Here is an 18,940-nt window from a genome sequence, read left to right as displayed (position 1 = left end):
TTCATCTCTGTTGCAAAATGTTAAGAAATGTAACTTCCAAATTTGTATGAGCTCTCAGTTAACACAATGTATTTCCTTTCCATTTTTGTAAAGAAAAATCGTAGCACTAACCATAGTCTTAGTCATTTTATTTCTTTGCTTTTTAGATAATGCTGTTATGGAAGTTAACAGGACAAAAGTGTATCAGACCATCAAAGGATTTGGGGGATCGTTCACGGATGCTGCGGGTATCAATACCAAAATGTTGACCCCAGGTGCTCAGGAAAATATTCTTAGGTAAGAATAATAATTTATTGTTAAGAAACAGCGAATGGTCAAATATTATACAGCCTGTAACTGGGGGGGTGGACCATCGGTGGCAGAGCAATAGGGGACCTCAATGCCTATCGATTTAACCCCCATGTATGTTCAGCGATATTCAGTCGTTTAAAAGTTATTCAGATTTTTAGTAAAAATCCGATTTTACGCTGTAGCCAAACTAAAGTCTACGATATTATTTTTTTTATTACAAGTAGCTCAATAGTAGGCCTTTTATCCTACAATACAGTTTCGAGTCGTTATTTGATTAAATTCCAAATAAAAAATATTTTTTTCCAAAAAATATGCAAACTTAATTTTTCAACTAACTTTTAAGGGCTATAAAAAAAATATTGAAATGAAAAAAAATCTACATACGATTCTAAAAACTATTCTTATTTACGGAGAAGTAACTCTGAAAATTTCATTTGGCTAGTGCTAAGGCATCATGTTAAAAGGTAAACTTGAATCGTACAAGTGCAAAAATAAATATTTTTTCTTTGCATCAAAGGCGTACTTAAAAAGTGAGCTTGCTTATTTTGGTTAGACTACGCAACGATACCAAGTAAAGAAACAAGATTTTCTCGATAAAAGGTCTGGATAGTGTCAAATTAAAATACAAAGACACATTTAAAAAAAAAAAATTTAAAGTAAATGCTCAAAATAGGCTCCATCATTCGCTTTGCAAAATTAATATCGTAGATTTAATAGTTTGGCTACAGCCTAAAATCGGATTTTCACTAAAAATTCTTAAAAATCTGAATAACTTTTAAACGACTGAATATCGCTGAACATACATAGGGGTCAAATCGATAGCCATTGAGGTCCCCCATTGCTCTGCCACCGATGATCCACCCCCCCAGTTACAGGCTGTATTATGGTCTATCTTACTGTACGGTGTAGAGGCGTGGACTCTAAAAGTTGATTTTATAAAGCGCCTTGAAGCATTTGAAATGTGGATCCACCGTAGGATGTTAAGAATATCTTGGACCGATATGATAACCAGCAATTAAGTATTACGTAGAGCCAATGCTAATAGAGAACTATTCACCACTGTTAAGCTTAATAATAAATAATAATGTCAGTTTGGTTGGCGTTGAGGCTATTTTTATCTCTTTGATTTCTTGTACCCCGTAATGGAATCACAATGTAGCACAGTTTTGATTAACGTAGGCTTCAAACGTTAATTTATTTTCTTTTAACGGAATGTAATTTTAAATTTTAATAAATTAACTTGATAATTATGGTATTTTATTGACTAAATGTTTATATGTATCACCCGTTTTAAATGTCTATGGTAAAAGTTACTCATTTAACATGCTTAAAATAATTTTGAATATTTTTTTTTAAATTTCAGATCATATTTTAGTGATAAAGGCATTGAATACAACATGGCAAGAGTTCCTATTGGCGGATCAGATTTCTCTACAAGAAAATATGCATATAATTCCGAATATGTGGATGACGTGAACTTGACTAACTTTTCTCTCTCATCGGAGGATTTTCAATTCAAAGTACGTTAGGTACTCTATTTTACTCAATAAAATTTATATTTTAATCACTAACTTCGAGTTTATTCATTGTAATTGATTTATTATGTTTACGGCCTAAGCCAATTACAACAATTGTATGAAGTAACATATGTACAAGAAACTGAATAAAAAGTTGATACCCATTTTCTGATAGTGAGTTATTTACGAGTTGAAAATTGCCCCGAAAATTAAAATATTTGGGTAAATTATAGGGACGAAAATATTTCTTTAACAAAATTAAATTGACTTATTAACGGAAATTGCCCATTTATACAATTCATAGGGTATTAATATTACAATACAAGAATAGTTAAGAACATTAAAAAAAAAAGAAAAGAAGCATTAACAAACATAAAGACAAGATCTGGTCTTTAGTGCTCGTTTAAACCGTTATAAACTTAAACCAAAAAAGTCCAATTAACAATACGACAAAGACGGGTCATTGGAGAAGTAAGGCCATAGTTTGTTTTATGCTGATCAATGAACAGTATTTCATTGTTTCTCAACCTACGGAAAACAAAATTTTACTTGTCCTAGTAATGATGGCACATCGATTATACCATTTAGTATGCCGAACATATATATGGAGTCAATATTAGTTCTACGTTTTTGTAGACTAGAAATATTTAACATTGACTCTACATCAGTATATGAATAGTTACCTCTCTCTAGTCCAAGCATCCACGCTACTTTTCGAAGCAAGCGATGTTGAACTGATTCAATGTGATTTATGCGATTGACATAGAATGGAGACCAGACCACGGAGGCATATTCTAGAAGAGGGCGAACAGTTGAGCAATAAAGAGTTTTGATATTCTGGTAATGAAGCCAAGTAATTTCAGTGATATATTTACTATATTATCTACATGCTCGTTTTATGTTAGTTTATAGTCCAAAACAACTCTTAAATCTCGGATGGACTTAACTTCATCAATTTTGGAGTTTTCTATTGGTACTCGAAGGAAATCAGTTGCTTTGTTCTATGAAATGACATTATTTTGTATTTTTAAAAATTTATTTTACAAATATTGTTACTTTTAAATACCTAGAAATATATATAAGGACCTTCAGCCCATTTAATCTTCACATCCGTTTAAAAAGCCCTTACAAGGCGAAAAAATTGTCCGATTTCTTTAACGGTTTTGGTAGAGTCAAGTCAGTGTTTGATTTTAATATTAAAATTAAAAGACTATAATTTACTAATTAATCTTGTCCTATTTTATTTGAACAGTATCTGATAAATATTAAACCTAAACATATAGAGCCAATAAGTTAAGTCTATTTGTCATGTTCTTGTAAAGATAAAAGGTGTGGAGTGAGAGGGGTACTGAAGGAAATATTTAGTTAAAAAAATGTGTGTGTAGAGTACTTAAACCAACCAATGACAGGTCGCAAGCCCTTAAAATGTTGAGAATTTGATATTCATCACCATCATTCCTTTTCAACACGTAATGGTGCATAGGGCACTGCATTGGTATACCAATCGCAAGCGTATCTTAATATTTTTTGTTGCGTGAAGGTAAGATGATCAGTCTTACGCTTCGCGTACCAGTCCAGGGTCCTTGAAATATTCTAGTGTAAAAACTCCCTTTTAAATATTTTTATATCAACCATGTCGGGAATCAAACCCGAGACCTCTTGCGTGGTAGGCAAACGCGCCGACTATTTTTATTTTTTTTATTTTGTCTTAAAATAGTACAAACATAATAAATGAATGTCTCTAATTATTATTATCTTATTATTATTATTTTCTAATTATTGTTAAAACATATACTAACTATTAATATTTCTAAACAATATACATACACTTAAAAAGAAAACTTCTATAAAGCTAACACGAATAAGATTACTTTTTAAAAACTAACTTATCTGCTAAACACATGTTTTTTTAACTGACATTTAAATGAAATAGTATTTTTTACTCTCTTATTTCTAATGGTATTTCCTTATAATATAACTGTACAGCTCACAGCTCGGTGCATCAACGAGTTCTGTGTATTTGTTTTCCTACGAAATGGTAGTCTTACTTCATGTCTATTTCTTGTATTATATACGTGTTCACATTGATGAGAAAAAACCTTTTGAGTCAACTCTTTTGAGGCATAACCAGGTATATTACACCACGAGGCCAACTCCCAAAAATGTTTTTCCTGTCTGTTGCTACAAATTTTTAATTTGATCTGTTTGTGTTGTTTCTTCACGATGAGCCAAATTTCCTTGACATTTTACTATGAGACTAAGACCTCAAAAGTGCCTACCAATATTGATAAACTTTTTTTCGTTTTCTTAAAAGATTCCTCTGATGAAACGAGCTCAGGAGTTGGCCACTGATGAAATACAAACCATTGCATCTGTATGGTCCCCTCCCGGGTGGATGAAAGAGAGCGGTACAATAGATGAAATGGGATATTTACATAAAAAGTATTGGCAAACATATGCCGACTACCATATTAAGTAAGTTAATACCTAAAGCTGATAATTTTTTTTGCTTTACACTGGTAAGGTTAATATACACGATGCGACACCTCGCCGTGTGTATAGTCAACTGTAGATAGGGGTGGCTCTGCAGCTGCTGTTGACCGGCTATCCTGAATGAGATAGACTTCTCTTGGCTGGGTCGGTGGTGATATTCTCCAGAAAGGGCAGGTAGCGGAGTCGAAGTCGGAGAGGACGTATTTCCAATAAAATACGCTTAGTCTTGATGAAAAACATGCAGGTTTTATCTATTCATTTGCACCGTGTTGCGTTCGGACAGGGTACGAGACAGCATACATAAGTTGCAGAAGAGAGCGAGAAGGGGTCGAGCTGCCCCGGATTAAATCGTAGCGCGCCCCCTCATTGGCGGGACATTTTTATATTTTATTTCTACATTATAACTTTGAAGCTAAATAACTTTGATTATGTCCAAATGCTTGCAGACTGGCTGGATTTCCTCCCTAGGAAGTTGTTCATATTTAAATTTATTTCAACAGAGAGGGAAAATTTTTGAGAAGGGGATATGGAAGTCTAGGCATTTACAGGGCTTATGACCTGTCATTGGCTGGTTTAAGTGGCCACTTTACACACTGTGTAACATTCACCATTCTGCCCATGTTTGAACATCCACATTTCCTCAAATCTTCCATCTGTTGACTTTTGTGAAGTAAAAGAGCTGAAACCTTTATTACGTGGGTGAGATTCATCCTTTCAGGCGATGCCTAGTAGGTGATTTGGTTCATACATAATTAACCGTCTTTTTTAAAAGGTCAGCTCATTAGATTACAAAATGGAGACTCCTAGCCGAAATAAACATAAAAAACCAACATATAAAAAAGTTCATAAAAACACGTTTACGGGTTATTCTCCTTAGAGCGCCACGTGTAGCCCGGGCGACAACTCGCAAAGCTTCAGCCGCCATCGAGGGTCTAATAATTTCTCGGTGCCCAGTCAAGCATTTTTCCTCGTACAGCTATCATCTCCGTCTATAAGCCCGAACAAGGTCCCTAGGCTTGATGTTACTTTTTAATGGTCGGCGCTTCTCGCCGCGTTATAGGCCGCATTCCGCCTTCTTCCGTTATACGAGCGGCGATGTTAGGTTAGGTTAGGTTAGTCACATTCGGCTACTATGTGTAATAAAAAAAAAAATGGCAAATGATTTTTTATGGCAGCAACTACCAATGCAAAATTTATTTGAAGTAATAAGTTCGGTAGCCTGATCCATTGAGATAGTCAGTGTCAAGCTTCAACGAGTTATGCCTTGTCAGTAGGCTAGGCCTTATTTTTATAGTGTTATTTTTTTTTTATATATATATTTATTTTTGTTAATCTTTGCTTTTAATTTTTGCATAAAATTGTAAGATTCAATATGTCCATGTATTTATAATTTTCTCAAACTGCATGGTTTGGGTAGGTAGGAAGAAATTGCCTTAAGGCAATATGCCCGCCCTTATATGTATATTTATTGTATATGTATATAAAGTGTCAAATAAATAAATAGGCTTTCAGAGCCGAAAGAGTGCGGTTGTGTTTACCATGGATTTTAAACAGTGCGTTAGCATTAGGTTTTGTTTTAAGTCGCAAATAAGTGCCAAAAACCTCGAGAAATCTTAAAATTAGTGTATTATGGCGAATTAACGATTTAAAAGCGGAAATGAACGGTTGAAAGGGAGCAATGGTCGGGACGTTCTTACGTTCGACCTCAAAAGCAGATGAAACCTGCAAAAAGTGGCAAAAATGATTAGTTTAAACAGGCGATTGACTATTCAAGAGCTTACCGAAGAACTGAAAATCTATGAAAAAAATACGACGACCCGTTTGTTTATGGTGACGTAGCATAATTACTCTGTTTTTTTTTTCACTATAATTTTTTTCCGAGGGAGTCTTTTTTTTCAGGATGAAACGTCGGCGTCGTTTGTAGCACTTGTCAGCTTTCCGGCTATCCCTGCGCAAAAATTAACGTCAATCGGTTGCTCCGTTGCGACTTGAAAGAAAAATTCATTATTCCACAATTTTTTTTCCAAGAGAGAGATATTATTTTTTGACAAATTCAAATCTAAAAGTTTTTGTTTTATTAGCCAAACTTATTGAGTGATGTGTTGTATACTAGTACATATATTTATGTATTGTTTAATAGTTTAGATATTTTCCATGATTCATAAAAATAAAAATACTATTTAGGTCTGTTATAGCAAAATCGACTTTATAATTTAATTTGGTTGAACACATTTGTTTAAAGGGTACTCGCAAAGTTTTGCTTTTGACCTAATACATCTCAGCCGAAATTAAGAGAGGGTTATCACTAGAGCCCGCCCAGGGCACTGCAGATTGAACAAACACCTTACTAGAATGAACCTTTCCGAAACATCTAGATGTAGGATGAGGAAACGCCTATACGCATTATATGTGAAAGTGATGCTTTCCATCATGAAAAGAGCCTCATCTTCGGGGGACCACTGGTTAAACCTGAGGATGTTAAAGAGTTTGCACCCTACTCAATAGCCCGATACTTCACGGATCCGGAGGGGGTGATTTAACAAAATGTGAACTCTCGCCTTTCACACAGTAGCCAGGATCTTTATAGACCTGGGCTTAGACTCGTCACAATAGATCTTCACAGGTCGCAGTGACGTCAGGAGCTGGCATAGCACTGATCCCCACCACTAAAAATAAGAATAAAAAATAACCTTTGGTTTGAGATGAAAAATATGCTTACCGTTAGCTCGGGAGGAGACTACCCAATATTCTTGCCATGTTCGAAACTACTTTTCATTTATCGTAACGAGGAGATTTCCTAGTGGTAGGAAATTACTAGAAGAAGAAAAAATATATATTTGTACTCATTTTTACATGTTTGTGAATTAAGTGCCTACTAAGTTTTTTTTGTTTAGACAAAGTCTATGTTAATATTATGTATCTTTTTTGGGTAATACCGTGTAAATCCAACATACACGGTATTACCCAAAAAAGATACATAATATTGATAACAGTGACCGTGAAAACCTTCGCACCTATTTAAAGTCTATGTTTTTTCCCTTTCATTGTTTATAGATTTCTGCAGGAATATAAAAAAAATAACGTATCTATTTGGGGGTTAACTACTGGAAATGAACCGGCAATCGGAGTTATTTCTGCTTTCCCCATTAATAAACTTGGATGGTTGCCATTATTACAAGTTAGTATTGTTTTTTGCTTTTATTAATATATCATTTTAAATAAAAATATCAAAACATGAAATATCAGGGTTAATCTAGTTGAGACTGAAGTATCGTTTCCAAAAGGACAATCAAATAGATAAGACAATATTGTCTTGTCCCAGCTCCGTGAACCTCAAGCGGACAGGACAAGACGCTGCGCTGGGACGATCACACGTGAGGACGTGAGGATGTGAGCGCTAGAGAAACAGTTTCCAGACTACTAATCATCGCTGGCAAGATACAAAACTACACGAGTTGTAGACTTTAGCTTCCGAGTTTATAAACTCTTCTTTGTTTCCAAATATACATTTTAACTTGCTGAAGACAGCCCAGCTTAGTCATATTCGCCGGGGTATTTCCGCTGTTCAGGGGCCTTATGCTGGACTCATTCATTTTTAGAATCGTATACGACTTCCATAATTTGACGAGTGACAGCATTCTTGAACCACCCATACGAATGCAGTCGATTGAAAATCAATAGACTTTATCGCGAGTGCCTCAAAGCACTCGACATTGACAATCGAATGCGACATCGTAATTTTAGCTGTCAAACATCCTTCTTGTAAAACGCTCGGCATTCATGTTTGAATGACGAGTAGATATTTTTGTTGTATTTTAACTTAAAATTTACAACACTGATCAATGTTATAATGATAGCGTATCAACAAATGTGCAAAAAATATACCTGTACTTATTTTTGATCCATTATCAAATCGCTGCCATAGTTCTTGTATGTTCAAAAGATCAGTTTTAGAAAATTGAATTATGAATATATGTTCAATATTTTATTACGCGTCCATGTAGCTAAAGAATTATTATTATTATTTCCGTTAGTAAATAGTATTTTCAGCATTTTTGAGTGCCAATATTCACTTACTGATTTTACTCATTTGACATTTAAAATCAAATAAAATATCTTTTGAAAAATTTGCAAAATGATCTATTGAATATACAAGAACTAGGGCAGCGAAATAAAGTTTCACTAGAAACATGAATTCAAAATAATTTTAACGCTCGTCAAATTACGCATTTGAGATATATATGCGAGAATATTATGCGACAGTATATATTGAGAACGGTAGTGCTTACACACTTTACCCAAGCGTCAACCACAATCATAAAACAAGATACTCTAATAGGGATCTGATACTAAGCAAAGGGGTCAACACTGTTCTGGCATCGAGACAACACTATTACGTAGGCAAAAAGGTCTATAACCTTTTGCCAGAACCATGGTAAGACGGGAGTGTTGTCAAGTAGCGGAAGTAGTTGACATCGCTCTTTCATGACATTGGTCGTAGGGAGCCAGAAAAATTAATGCATGCCACGGATTGGAGATTCTTACTGGATGTCGAAAATGAAGAATAATTTTGAAACATAAATACAGATGGCAACTATGAAGTTTCGCATTATAAATAAATTGTCTATGTTTTATGAATGTATGCATGTGTATGCGCATGGGTGTATGTACGCGTGTGTATGTACATGTGTACAGTCGCGTGCACAGAGGCACAGTGCACAGAGTCACAATGATAGTTTGAATCACTATGCCGAAGGTAGTTAATATTGAAATTACCTAAGCTACATCAAATATCCAAATAAATGCTAAATTTACATAATATATTTCTTATTTTTAATATAATTTATATAATATACTACGAAATCCTTTTTAAAATATTTTCATATTTTCATTTATTACGGTTGCTACACTCGAAATTAAATAATTTTGGGCTCTATTTGATATTCTCGTAAATGCACTACTAGATTATTGCAAGTGATTTTCTAAAATACCGACATATTTAGCTAGTAAATTAATAAGTTCCAAAAAATTATCTTTTTTATTATTTTTTTTAAATAAACGCGAAACAAAAATACTCTCGATTGTATAATTATAACAGAAACCAATTTGAGGTTATTTATTCGACACGACTGTCTTTTATTAAATAATAATCGAAAAAAACGCTAGATGTCAGTAACGAATTCGTTTGTTTGAAATAAAACCCACACATACACATTTCGTTAAGCTATGGTTTCCTAAGACAGCGGTGCCGTCACAAAGCGGCCGTCACGGGACGGCGGATGACGTCATTAAAACGTTGACTATGTAAATCAATGGCGCTGGTTTCCTAGAGAGCGTTGACCGTGAACGTAACGTCGAAGCAACGGTGCCGCCATTTGCAGGACGGCCGTCACAGCGGTGCGAACTGTTTTCGAACGGTTTTTGTCGCGAAGCGGTGACCGTTTAGCTGTCAAAATGAGTGCAAACGTGGTGCGGAATGTTGAAAATGACGAAATATTGATTAATTTTGTAAAAATCATGACGATTTATGTAATGGAAGGGCAAAGACTATTAAAAAGTCGAGTTGAAACAAAGTTCGTGAAGAAATATCGGGACAACGCTTGAAATATCAGGTATGTACTAAAATGTAAATAACAATAGAATCATATAAAAATAACAGAGCAAATGTTTATAAGCTACAAGAAAAAAGCTAAGCATCTATCATAATGTTATTTTTCTAATTCAAAACATTTATTATAACATTGTTTATACGTAATAGATTCCAAGGAATCCTAACCTATTTATTGTGTCTGCAGATAATTGGTTGAATTCTATATTAAAATTTCGTAAGGTATCCAAAGTAAAATGCTTTTATTGGATTCAATTATCCTTTTATTTTTTTTATTTACAAGGGTGTAAAATGTGACGCATTTTGTCTTGTAAGGACATTATCAAACTTTTTATTAGGTTACCTTACCAAATCCTAACCTATTTTGAAGTTGACATTTTATGAAATAACACACAACATTTCAGATTAAAAGTCACATGGGTGTGATTTAAAATAAGGAGTTCTCCATGAATATTAAAGAGCCAAGAAAAATGCCTGGAACATAATCTTAACAGAGTAAGTTTGATGAATTTTAAATAAAATATGCCCTTTGAACATGAAATGAATACAACAAATTTGTCGATGGATACAAATAAGTATACCAATGTAATTCTTGTATGAACATTACTATAATATTTTTTTTGCATTAATTATTACATTTATTTATTCTAGAAAGCTACAAACACCAAAGAGTAGTCACCAATATAAACAATTTTTGTTACAACTGAGAGGGAAAACATTTTTGAGAAGGGAATACTGAATTTGCGTCGTAGGTGAATTGGTTCAGGCGAATAAATCTCACCCAAATGATAAAAGTTTCAGCTCTTTTACTTCACAAAAGAAAACAGATGGAAGAGTTGAGGAAATGTGATGTTAAAACATAGGCAGAATGGAGAATGTTACAATGTGTAAAATGCCTACTCAAACCAGCCTATGACAGAGCATAAGCCCTGTAAGTGCCTAGACTCCATATTCCCTTCTCGAAAATGTTTTCCCTCTCTGTTGCAACAAATTTAGAACTAGATAACTCCCTAGGGAGGAAATCCAGCCTGTCTGCAAACATTTGGACATACTCAAAACATTGTTTTTAATGAGTAAACTTATGGCACAGAAAAACGATTAAATGTAGACATACTTGGGACTTATTAATACATTTGTTCCAGGATTCTTATCACCGAATTCAATTAAATAATATGGTATGTAAATGAGCTCCCATTTATATTTGAGACAAGTTCAAACTAGTTTTATAGCAACTCCATAAACACCAGTAATAAGTTCTTATTTAGATACATAAGGTAGGTTGCAATAACTTTCCCGTATATTCATTGTGAATTTTATTTTCAGAATAAGTACATACTACAAAATTATTTTCACCCAAGTGCAGATCAAGATACGAGTAGTGAGAGGGTAGATACTCTCCCGATAGTACTACTAGATTTGCTGTGCGAGTCGAACTCAAATGTTTGCCAGCAGAAATTACTAGGCTCCCGAGCGATTTCTTCACTGCCTCAACATGCAAGGACAAGGGGACATTCGTCAACGACCTACGACTCAGACTCGCAGACATCAGACAAACACCAGGCATCCACCACAGTCCAAAGAAAACCTTTATCCACAAAGAACTTCTCAACACGAGCCACGTATTTATATTTACTGACTGCCACAGAAGACCATTCCAGAACGCCATACAATGTAGAACAGACGGGAGACAAGACTTTCTGAAATCTACCTTCACCCACAGCAGTACTTACTTCGGACTCACCAGATCCACCTCCAGGAAGGCAGACACTCCCCTGAAATGAACTACTGATCATAAAAACAAAAATGTACTAATAAATATGAGCAAACTATTTTTACCTGGATGCAAATTATGTTTTAAATACCTCTTATGAATGTACACATTATTGTAATTCCATTTTGTATTATAATTTTATATGTATTCTTCTCAGTTATTTAGATCATGAGAAATGTAGTTTATACTCACATAATATATTTTCTATTGCATAATATTTATGTAAATTTAGGATTATAATGAAAAATCCTCAAGTATGCCATACTAAAATGATTTCGTGTTTAGCATTAGGTCTTATACTCATATATATACATATAACTCATAAAATATTAGTTCTTTATACAAATATGAACCAAACTTTTCTTCTTTAAATATCTCTTTTTACAAAGAGATATTTAAAGAAAAAAAGACAATAAATTTAAGTTAATTAAAAAAAACATCTTAAAAAAATAATAACATATTATGGTAAAAAAGCAATATATTATTTTTAAATGCTATTCTAAAAGTAATTCAAATAAGTTTAAAAATATAAAACCAGCAGTGAAAAAAGAAAGAATAAAAGTCTTTCAAGTGAAATGTAAAAGAGCATCAGAAATTCAAATATATTAAAAAAATATTTTGTACTTTCTCCAGCCTGTCAATATAAGTAATGTATTGTGGATTCCAAATTATGGATGCAAATTCTAGGTGAGTACTTACATAGCTATAATAGAGTAATAATGAATTGATTACAATGTCTGCTTTGTAATGACAAGTGTATTCTTTATGTTTGTTGTTACTATGTAAAATACTATATTATATTTTGACAGACTAATAAAATGAATTTAATTATGATTCAAAGAGGTTGGACATATACTTGTATGATATGGAGCAGATGATATTCCTAAATAATTAAAAGTTATACAATACTGTGTTGTGGGGTACATAAATTATTAGTTAAACGCTGAAGACATTTTGGTTTCGAACTTACAGTTTGTAGTTATGTATATTATTACATATGAAAGTTATAAGTATATATTATGGTGTCTGTAAGAAGTAAGTGTATAATGATTGTAATTTTTCAGAAGAAATCTGTAGAGTTTAAATATAGTAAGCAATATTAAGTTCTGATGTTCCAGTATAAATTGTTACTATAATATTTACAAGTTCATAAATGAATATTAAAGAAAACATAAAGTAAAGTGAATTCTGGTTCTTTTGTTTTACAAAGAGATATTAAAAGAAAAGTTTGGTTCATATTTGTATAAAAGTACAAATATTATATGAGTTACATATATATGGGTATAAGACCTAATGCTAAACAAGAAATCGTTTTAGTATCGTTATCGTTTGAGAATTTTTCATTATAATCTTAAATTTACATAAATATTATGCAATAGAGAATATATTATGTGAGTATAAACTCCATTTCTCATGATTTACAAAAAGGAGAAGAATACATATAAAATTATAATACAAAATGGAATAACAATAATGTGTATATTCATAAGAGGTATTAAAAACATAATTTATATAAAATTTTGCATACTATAAAACTATGTAATAGTACTTAATGTTTCCTAAATAAAAGAAAAAAATATTTCTTTCTCTTATTTCTGTTTACAGGATATCATGATTTGTTCACCAAAACACTAGAAATTGGCCCTGTGAAGGAATAGAAAGCACCAAGATCAGTTACAAATAAAAATGTAGTTATTGCATATATTATTTTTATTTAATCAAAAACATACACCTTTTATTTTATAAATTATTATGTAATGTATTTTTTAAAATTATTTGAGTATTATCTTCTTCTTCTCTGGTCTCAATCCTGGGATTAGCTGGCAGCAATTCCTTTCATTCTTCTCCTCCATTCCCCCCTGTCTTGTGCGTCTCATTTAAAGTCAACATATGATGAGCAGCGCACGTCCTCTAATAGGTCCTCCAGGTACTCTCGGCGTGGGCATCCCCTAGAATTTGTTCCCTCGGTCATCCCCTCCATTGCACATGCAGGCCTTCTTGATGTATTACATGACCGATCCATCTCGCTCGCCTTTCGGACAAGGTCCTGAGCAGGTGCCTTCCACCTTCGATTCTTTGGAGAACCTCCTCATTTGTAATGTGGTCTCTCCAGGAAATTCCTAGTAGTCTTCTATAGGACCACATCTCAAAAGCCTCTAGTCTCCGTTTATCTCTTTCGGATAGGCACCATGTCTCGCAGCCATACATCAAGATACTCCATAAATAGGTCTTGATTAGGAGTATTCTTAGTTTTAGGTCTATATTATTTGATTCTTTTATTTTGGACCTTTTATTAAATGCAAGTCTAGCTTGATGTATACGGCTGTCGACCTCGCTCTTAGACCAACCGTCCCACGTTATTTTGCTCCCGAGGTAGAGAAACTCCTTGGTGTTCTTTAGTGGTATTCCCGACATCACTACTCTCATCTGGTGTTGCATTCGGCCTACAGTCAGTAGCTTTGTTTTGTCTTTATTTATCTTCATACTGTAGTTATTTTGAAGAATGCTTTCCATAGTTGTAAGGGCTCTTGCAGTTCTTCTTCACTTTCAGCAACCATAGCAATATTGTCAGCAAACCTTATCATATCCCATTTAGTATGATATTAATAACAATAATTACAGGATTAAATAAACTAAAATTAGTTATTATATAGATGTGATTATAAGTAATTATGATATTTTACAAATTGCAAATAGTTATTTATAAATCCAACATACTCAAGGAATACTATTTAAAAGTTTAACATATAACATCAAATCAGAGAGACTAAACATATATTATATAAACTATAAATCATATATTTGTTTTTACATTATAAATTTAAGATGTTTCTATTCACTTGTATCATACACACACTCACCCTTTCCACAAACCCACCCTCACACTCATATACACTAACTCTCATATTCACATACCTACCAAAACCTCACTCCACTCCAGCAATGTTACAGCACATTTAAATCAAAGCTTTCTCTCACTCTCTAAGACTTGCAAATAAATAATAAGCTCCACTCGTTTGACGATAACAGCCGAACCTCGCTTCTAAGTTATCGTTTTGAAATTTACTCAAGAGTAAATATTCTACTTTATGCATGGAAAATATATATAGGATCAACATTGAAAACGCATCCAATGTAGTAATGGGGGATTTAAATTTTTGTACACCTAGAGACTAACTCTCAGGTATTGAGAGTCTCCAAGTTTTTAACCAAAGGGACATGTTTCTTAGAAATTTTTTATGATCTACACTATCTTCTCTAATGGGTTCCTTGTGAAGATTGTTGAATCTCTGAAATTCAAATACACTTTACCCATTTACAATCTTCCACCATCTACAAAATATACTTTTAAAATCTAGAGTACTCTCGGGTTCTACAAACAGTTCTGGATTTTTAGGCGCTACGCACTTTAAACCCACCAATTGTTTTCTCATTAAAAACTTTTAACTCTAGGGATACATTTTGTTTTAGAATGTTGCTTGGATATAGGACTTTGTATGATATCATGTGCCCAAATTTGATCAAGGTTTTTTTTTCAAGATCATTAATGAATTTCGAATGTTGAAATTGAGCGTCTAATATTATACTGAAATCATTTAAATGAGGATTATTTTGAATTGATCCAATTATTGCAAACACACTTAATTAAATGTAAGTACAGGATCAAATTTGAAAAATAAAGTTCTACTATTATCTAAAGGGTGAGGTAAACTAGGGAGTAATATTTTATCTGTTTGAAACAATTCAAATGCCTTTTTTGTTAATAGCATTATTATCGGATATCAAAGATATTGTGAAGTAGGCCTTGTATACAAACTCCTGACGTCACTGCAACCTGTGAAGATCTATTGTGATGGATTAAATGAATTAAAAACAACTACTGCACAACATCATTATACTTACAGAGGAATATTTTTCTTTAATGAAATGAACAAAGATAATAAAAAGTACAGTCAGGAATACAATATATTTAAGAAAGAAGTAAAAAATTACATCTATAATTCTTCTTTATGTAACACTGATTGAAAACATCGTTAATATCTTTTTTGTAATTTATTTATGTTATTCTAAAATAATCTATTATAAGACGTCACTCCCCATTATGTACACAAGAATTGTTTATTTCTTTTACGTAATGGGAAACGTTAATGTAAATATATGTAATTGAAAAATGTAAAAAATTGTATTTAATATTGTATTTAAATTTGTTATTAATAAATTTAAAAAAAAAAATCTATTGCACCTATAACTTTAAGAAATCCTCTCATACAAAATAAGCCGGATATAACTAGATTTGTTCTGGACACTGGCTTCATTATAATATAGTCCGGTGTTTTTCATGCCAATTGATGTTGATGTTGAAATAGTTTGGTGACTAAATTCGTGTATATCAGCAGAGTCGTCTTGAATCTGGAAGATTTATCAAAAGTTAATATCTATAGGCATTAAACATTTACGTATTTAAAATTGTCAAATGAATTGACAGAAACGATACTTACATATTGCCAAAATTATTATTCATTACATACCTCATTACTACCCCAGTACCGAATAGCAAATAGGCCCTGGAGTTCTACTGGTATTTTCTCATTTCGTTTGTGTCCTTCCAAATCGAGTTTTACTAGAGTAATTATGCGCCTCATATTTTCCTTCGAAAAACAGTATTTCTCCTTGAATTCACTGTCTTAAAAATCTTAAAAAGAGTTGACTCTTTTTTTAATACAATTTTCGTGCACGAAAAGGTCGCATGCCTTCGAAAATGTTTAAAATTAAATAAAACTGTGACAAACTATTCATAAATAACGACAAATATGACAGATCGCATTCTAGGGCATATTTTTGACAGATAAGCTGCCGTGGCCGCCAGATATGACAACGTTTTCCTAGGAAACCACTCTCTAGTCACCGTTTCGGCGGCCGTTCACCGCATCACCGTTCGTACGGCCGTTAAGATATCGGCACCGTTTTCCTAGGAAACCCAAGCTTTACCGCATCGCGTTGTGTTCCTTTGGAAGAAAAAGGCATTTGTAGTTCGTGCTTCTCCCGACCCAGGCCGATAGCGGCGTGCTGATCGGTACAATATATTACTTTAACCGAATGAGGAAGTTCAGTGTTTTTTTTCAAATGTTTTATTCCTTAATAGACTGTTAAACTAAGTCAAAATTTTTATTTTTTAATTTTTACATATCGTATTATCGGCGCTACGATTTTTCAAAGTTTTGTATTTCTGAAATAACTCCGCGTGTGACGTCAGAGGTTCATTTCCGCTTATTCCCATTCAGTTCTTCCTATTGGTCCAGAAGCGACAAGCAGACCGGAAATCTTCCATAGCTCTCAGATCATAGGTTGATTCACATGAACCAGTGACGTCATTTAAAGTAGTGCGTTTTTATCAAAATATTTTTTATTATTTTTTCTGTACATTTTCAAGAAACTTTGCCCTACAATTTAATGCTTTAATTTTTACCCCGCGTAAGAAAACATTTTTTGTATCCAATTTCCCGTAGGGCTGAAGTTCCTCATTACCTCTGGCGTGTTTTTCAAATTTTAAAAATAGTTACTAATATTTTTGATATTATTTTAGTGAAATTCTAGTAGGGTTGGCACTGCTTATGTGCCTTTATGGAACGCACGCCACTGCATGTGTATATATATGTGTATGTGTGAATGTATATGTATCAAAATGTGTATACGAGTAGGTTTATATTTTATTAGTCTGTGCTCTCTATTAATTTGTGCACTATTATCATTTATTAGAATGTAATTGCCTAACTTGGAACGGGATATGTATCCTTTTTACCTGGGCAAAGTGAATGTGTAATTGTATTTTGATAAAAGGTGTAAATAAATTTAAAATATATATATATTATACAATTTGTTTTTAAAATTCATTAAATGAATTTGAAATATTTCTAATAACATGTACCTAGACGTGTGTTATGTCCAAGGCAAATAATAATTATAAATGTTGCAGTGTCTTCGTAAAACATTTTCTTTTATATTTTTTTATAATATTCCATACACAAAATATTCAACGGAAGAAGAATAATTTTACTGTGGTAAAGGGGGCGATTCTTGCAATACGGTTAAGAAACACTGCTCAAGAGGATAGAGAAGATTCCTAATTGCGCCCCTGGTTTTAGCGCTTTAACTTCACAAAAGTCAACAGGTGGAAGATTTGAAGAAATATAAACGTACAAAACTTACATTGGCTGAATTTATTTGTAAAACTGTACTTTTATTTTGTAACATATTCCAGGGCAAATGGATTATAGAAAACTTCGGTCCGACTATCAGAAATCATCCGGAATTTTCAAATACTCAGATTATATCGTTTGATGACCAACGAGTACTGCTTTCTTGGTGGTTAGATCAAGTGAGTAAATATTTTTTTTACATTTTTTTTTGCACTACAACAGGCCAGGAGGCCTAATTACAGCGGTGAATTACATCACAGAGCGCCCAGGCTTGAGAAAAATCACATTTTAATTTTTGTGTTCTCACCGGGAATCGAACCCGGAACCTTCCGGGCGTGAGTCAAGCGTCTTGACCACTACACCACGGAGGCCTTAATTTATTTACACTAGTACATATCATCGTGATCATCATCCCCTGATGGTGATCATTTTCATTACATGAAGGTAAGATGATCAGTCGTACGCTTCAGGTGCCAGTCCAAACAAACAAACCGTTACGCCGTAGGGGTAGGCAGAGAGGATAGAACGCCACATGACTCTGTCTATTTTTTTTACATTAGGTATCATCATCATCCTTCCCTTTCCGCACCTATGGCGCATAGGGCACTGCATCGGCACACCAATCGCAGCGAATCTTGATAATTTGTTTTGCATAAGGTAAGATGATCAGTCTACGCTTCAGGTACCAGTCCATGCAAACGCCCTTTTAAATATTTTTTTAATTTCAACCATGTCAGGAATCGAACCAGACACCTCTTGCATGGTAGACAAACGCGCTGACCATTGCACCACCATGAGATAAAACGGAGTATTCAATAAAATAATAATTACATAGCAATGAAATACATATCAATAATAAGAACAGAAAACGAAAAAATCCCACAAAGGCATGGCCTGTTCGTGGGTCAAGAAAAAATGTTGATGAATTGTTTGCTCCTATAATAAATATACAAGTATAATATTTTTATTTAATATACAAGGAAGAAAAAGGAAATGTATTCTGTAAAAGATTAGGAGTTACTTTTTTATTTTTTGATAATTAAAAAAAATATATACAGATCTC

General features: G+C 33.3%; 1 protein-coding gene and 1 long non-coding RNA gene across 2 annotated transcripts in view; both read left to right on the top strand.

The window, feature by feature from the left end:
- Positions 1-18,940, top strand: part of LOC148270925 (lysosomal acid glucosylceramidase-like) — a 35,497-nt gene that overhangs the window by 6,535 nt on the left and 10,022 nt on the right. Inside the window, exons 4-9 of the mRNA XM_088242037.1 lie at positions 147-276; positions 1,655-1,811; positions 4,123-4,283; positions 7,356-7,479; positions 13,339-13,368; positions 17,940-18,056. Of these exons, the coding sequence (XP_088098163.1) occupies positions 147-276; positions 1,655-1,811; positions 4,123-4,283; positions 7,356-7,479; positions 13,339-13,368; positions 17,940-18,056 (719 nt within the window). The remainder of the gene's footprint in view (positions 1-146; positions 277-1,654; positions 1,812-4,122; positions 4,284-7,355; positions 7,480-13,338; positions 13,369-17,939; positions 18,057-18,940) is intronic.
- Positions 9,634-12,013, top strand: LOC148270926 (uncharacterized). Its single transcript, XR_015825247.1, has 3 exons — positions 9,634-9,913; positions 10,314-10,404; positions 11,233-12,013. It is a non-coding gene; the product is annotated as an uncharacterized LOC148270926 (long non-coding RNA).

The sequence above is a fragment of the Micrasema longulum genome, unplaced genomic scaffold (genome assembly GCF_059751315.1).
Source record: "Micrasema longulum isolate JH-2025_06_02 unplaced genomic scaffold, ASM5975131v1 h1tg003255l, whole genome shotgun sequence".
NCBI classification, from domain to species: Eukaryota; Metazoa; Arthropoda; class Insecta; order Trichoptera; family Brachycentridae; genus Micrasema; species Micrasema longulum.
This window is presented reverse-complemented; position numbering and strand designations above follow the sequence as displayed.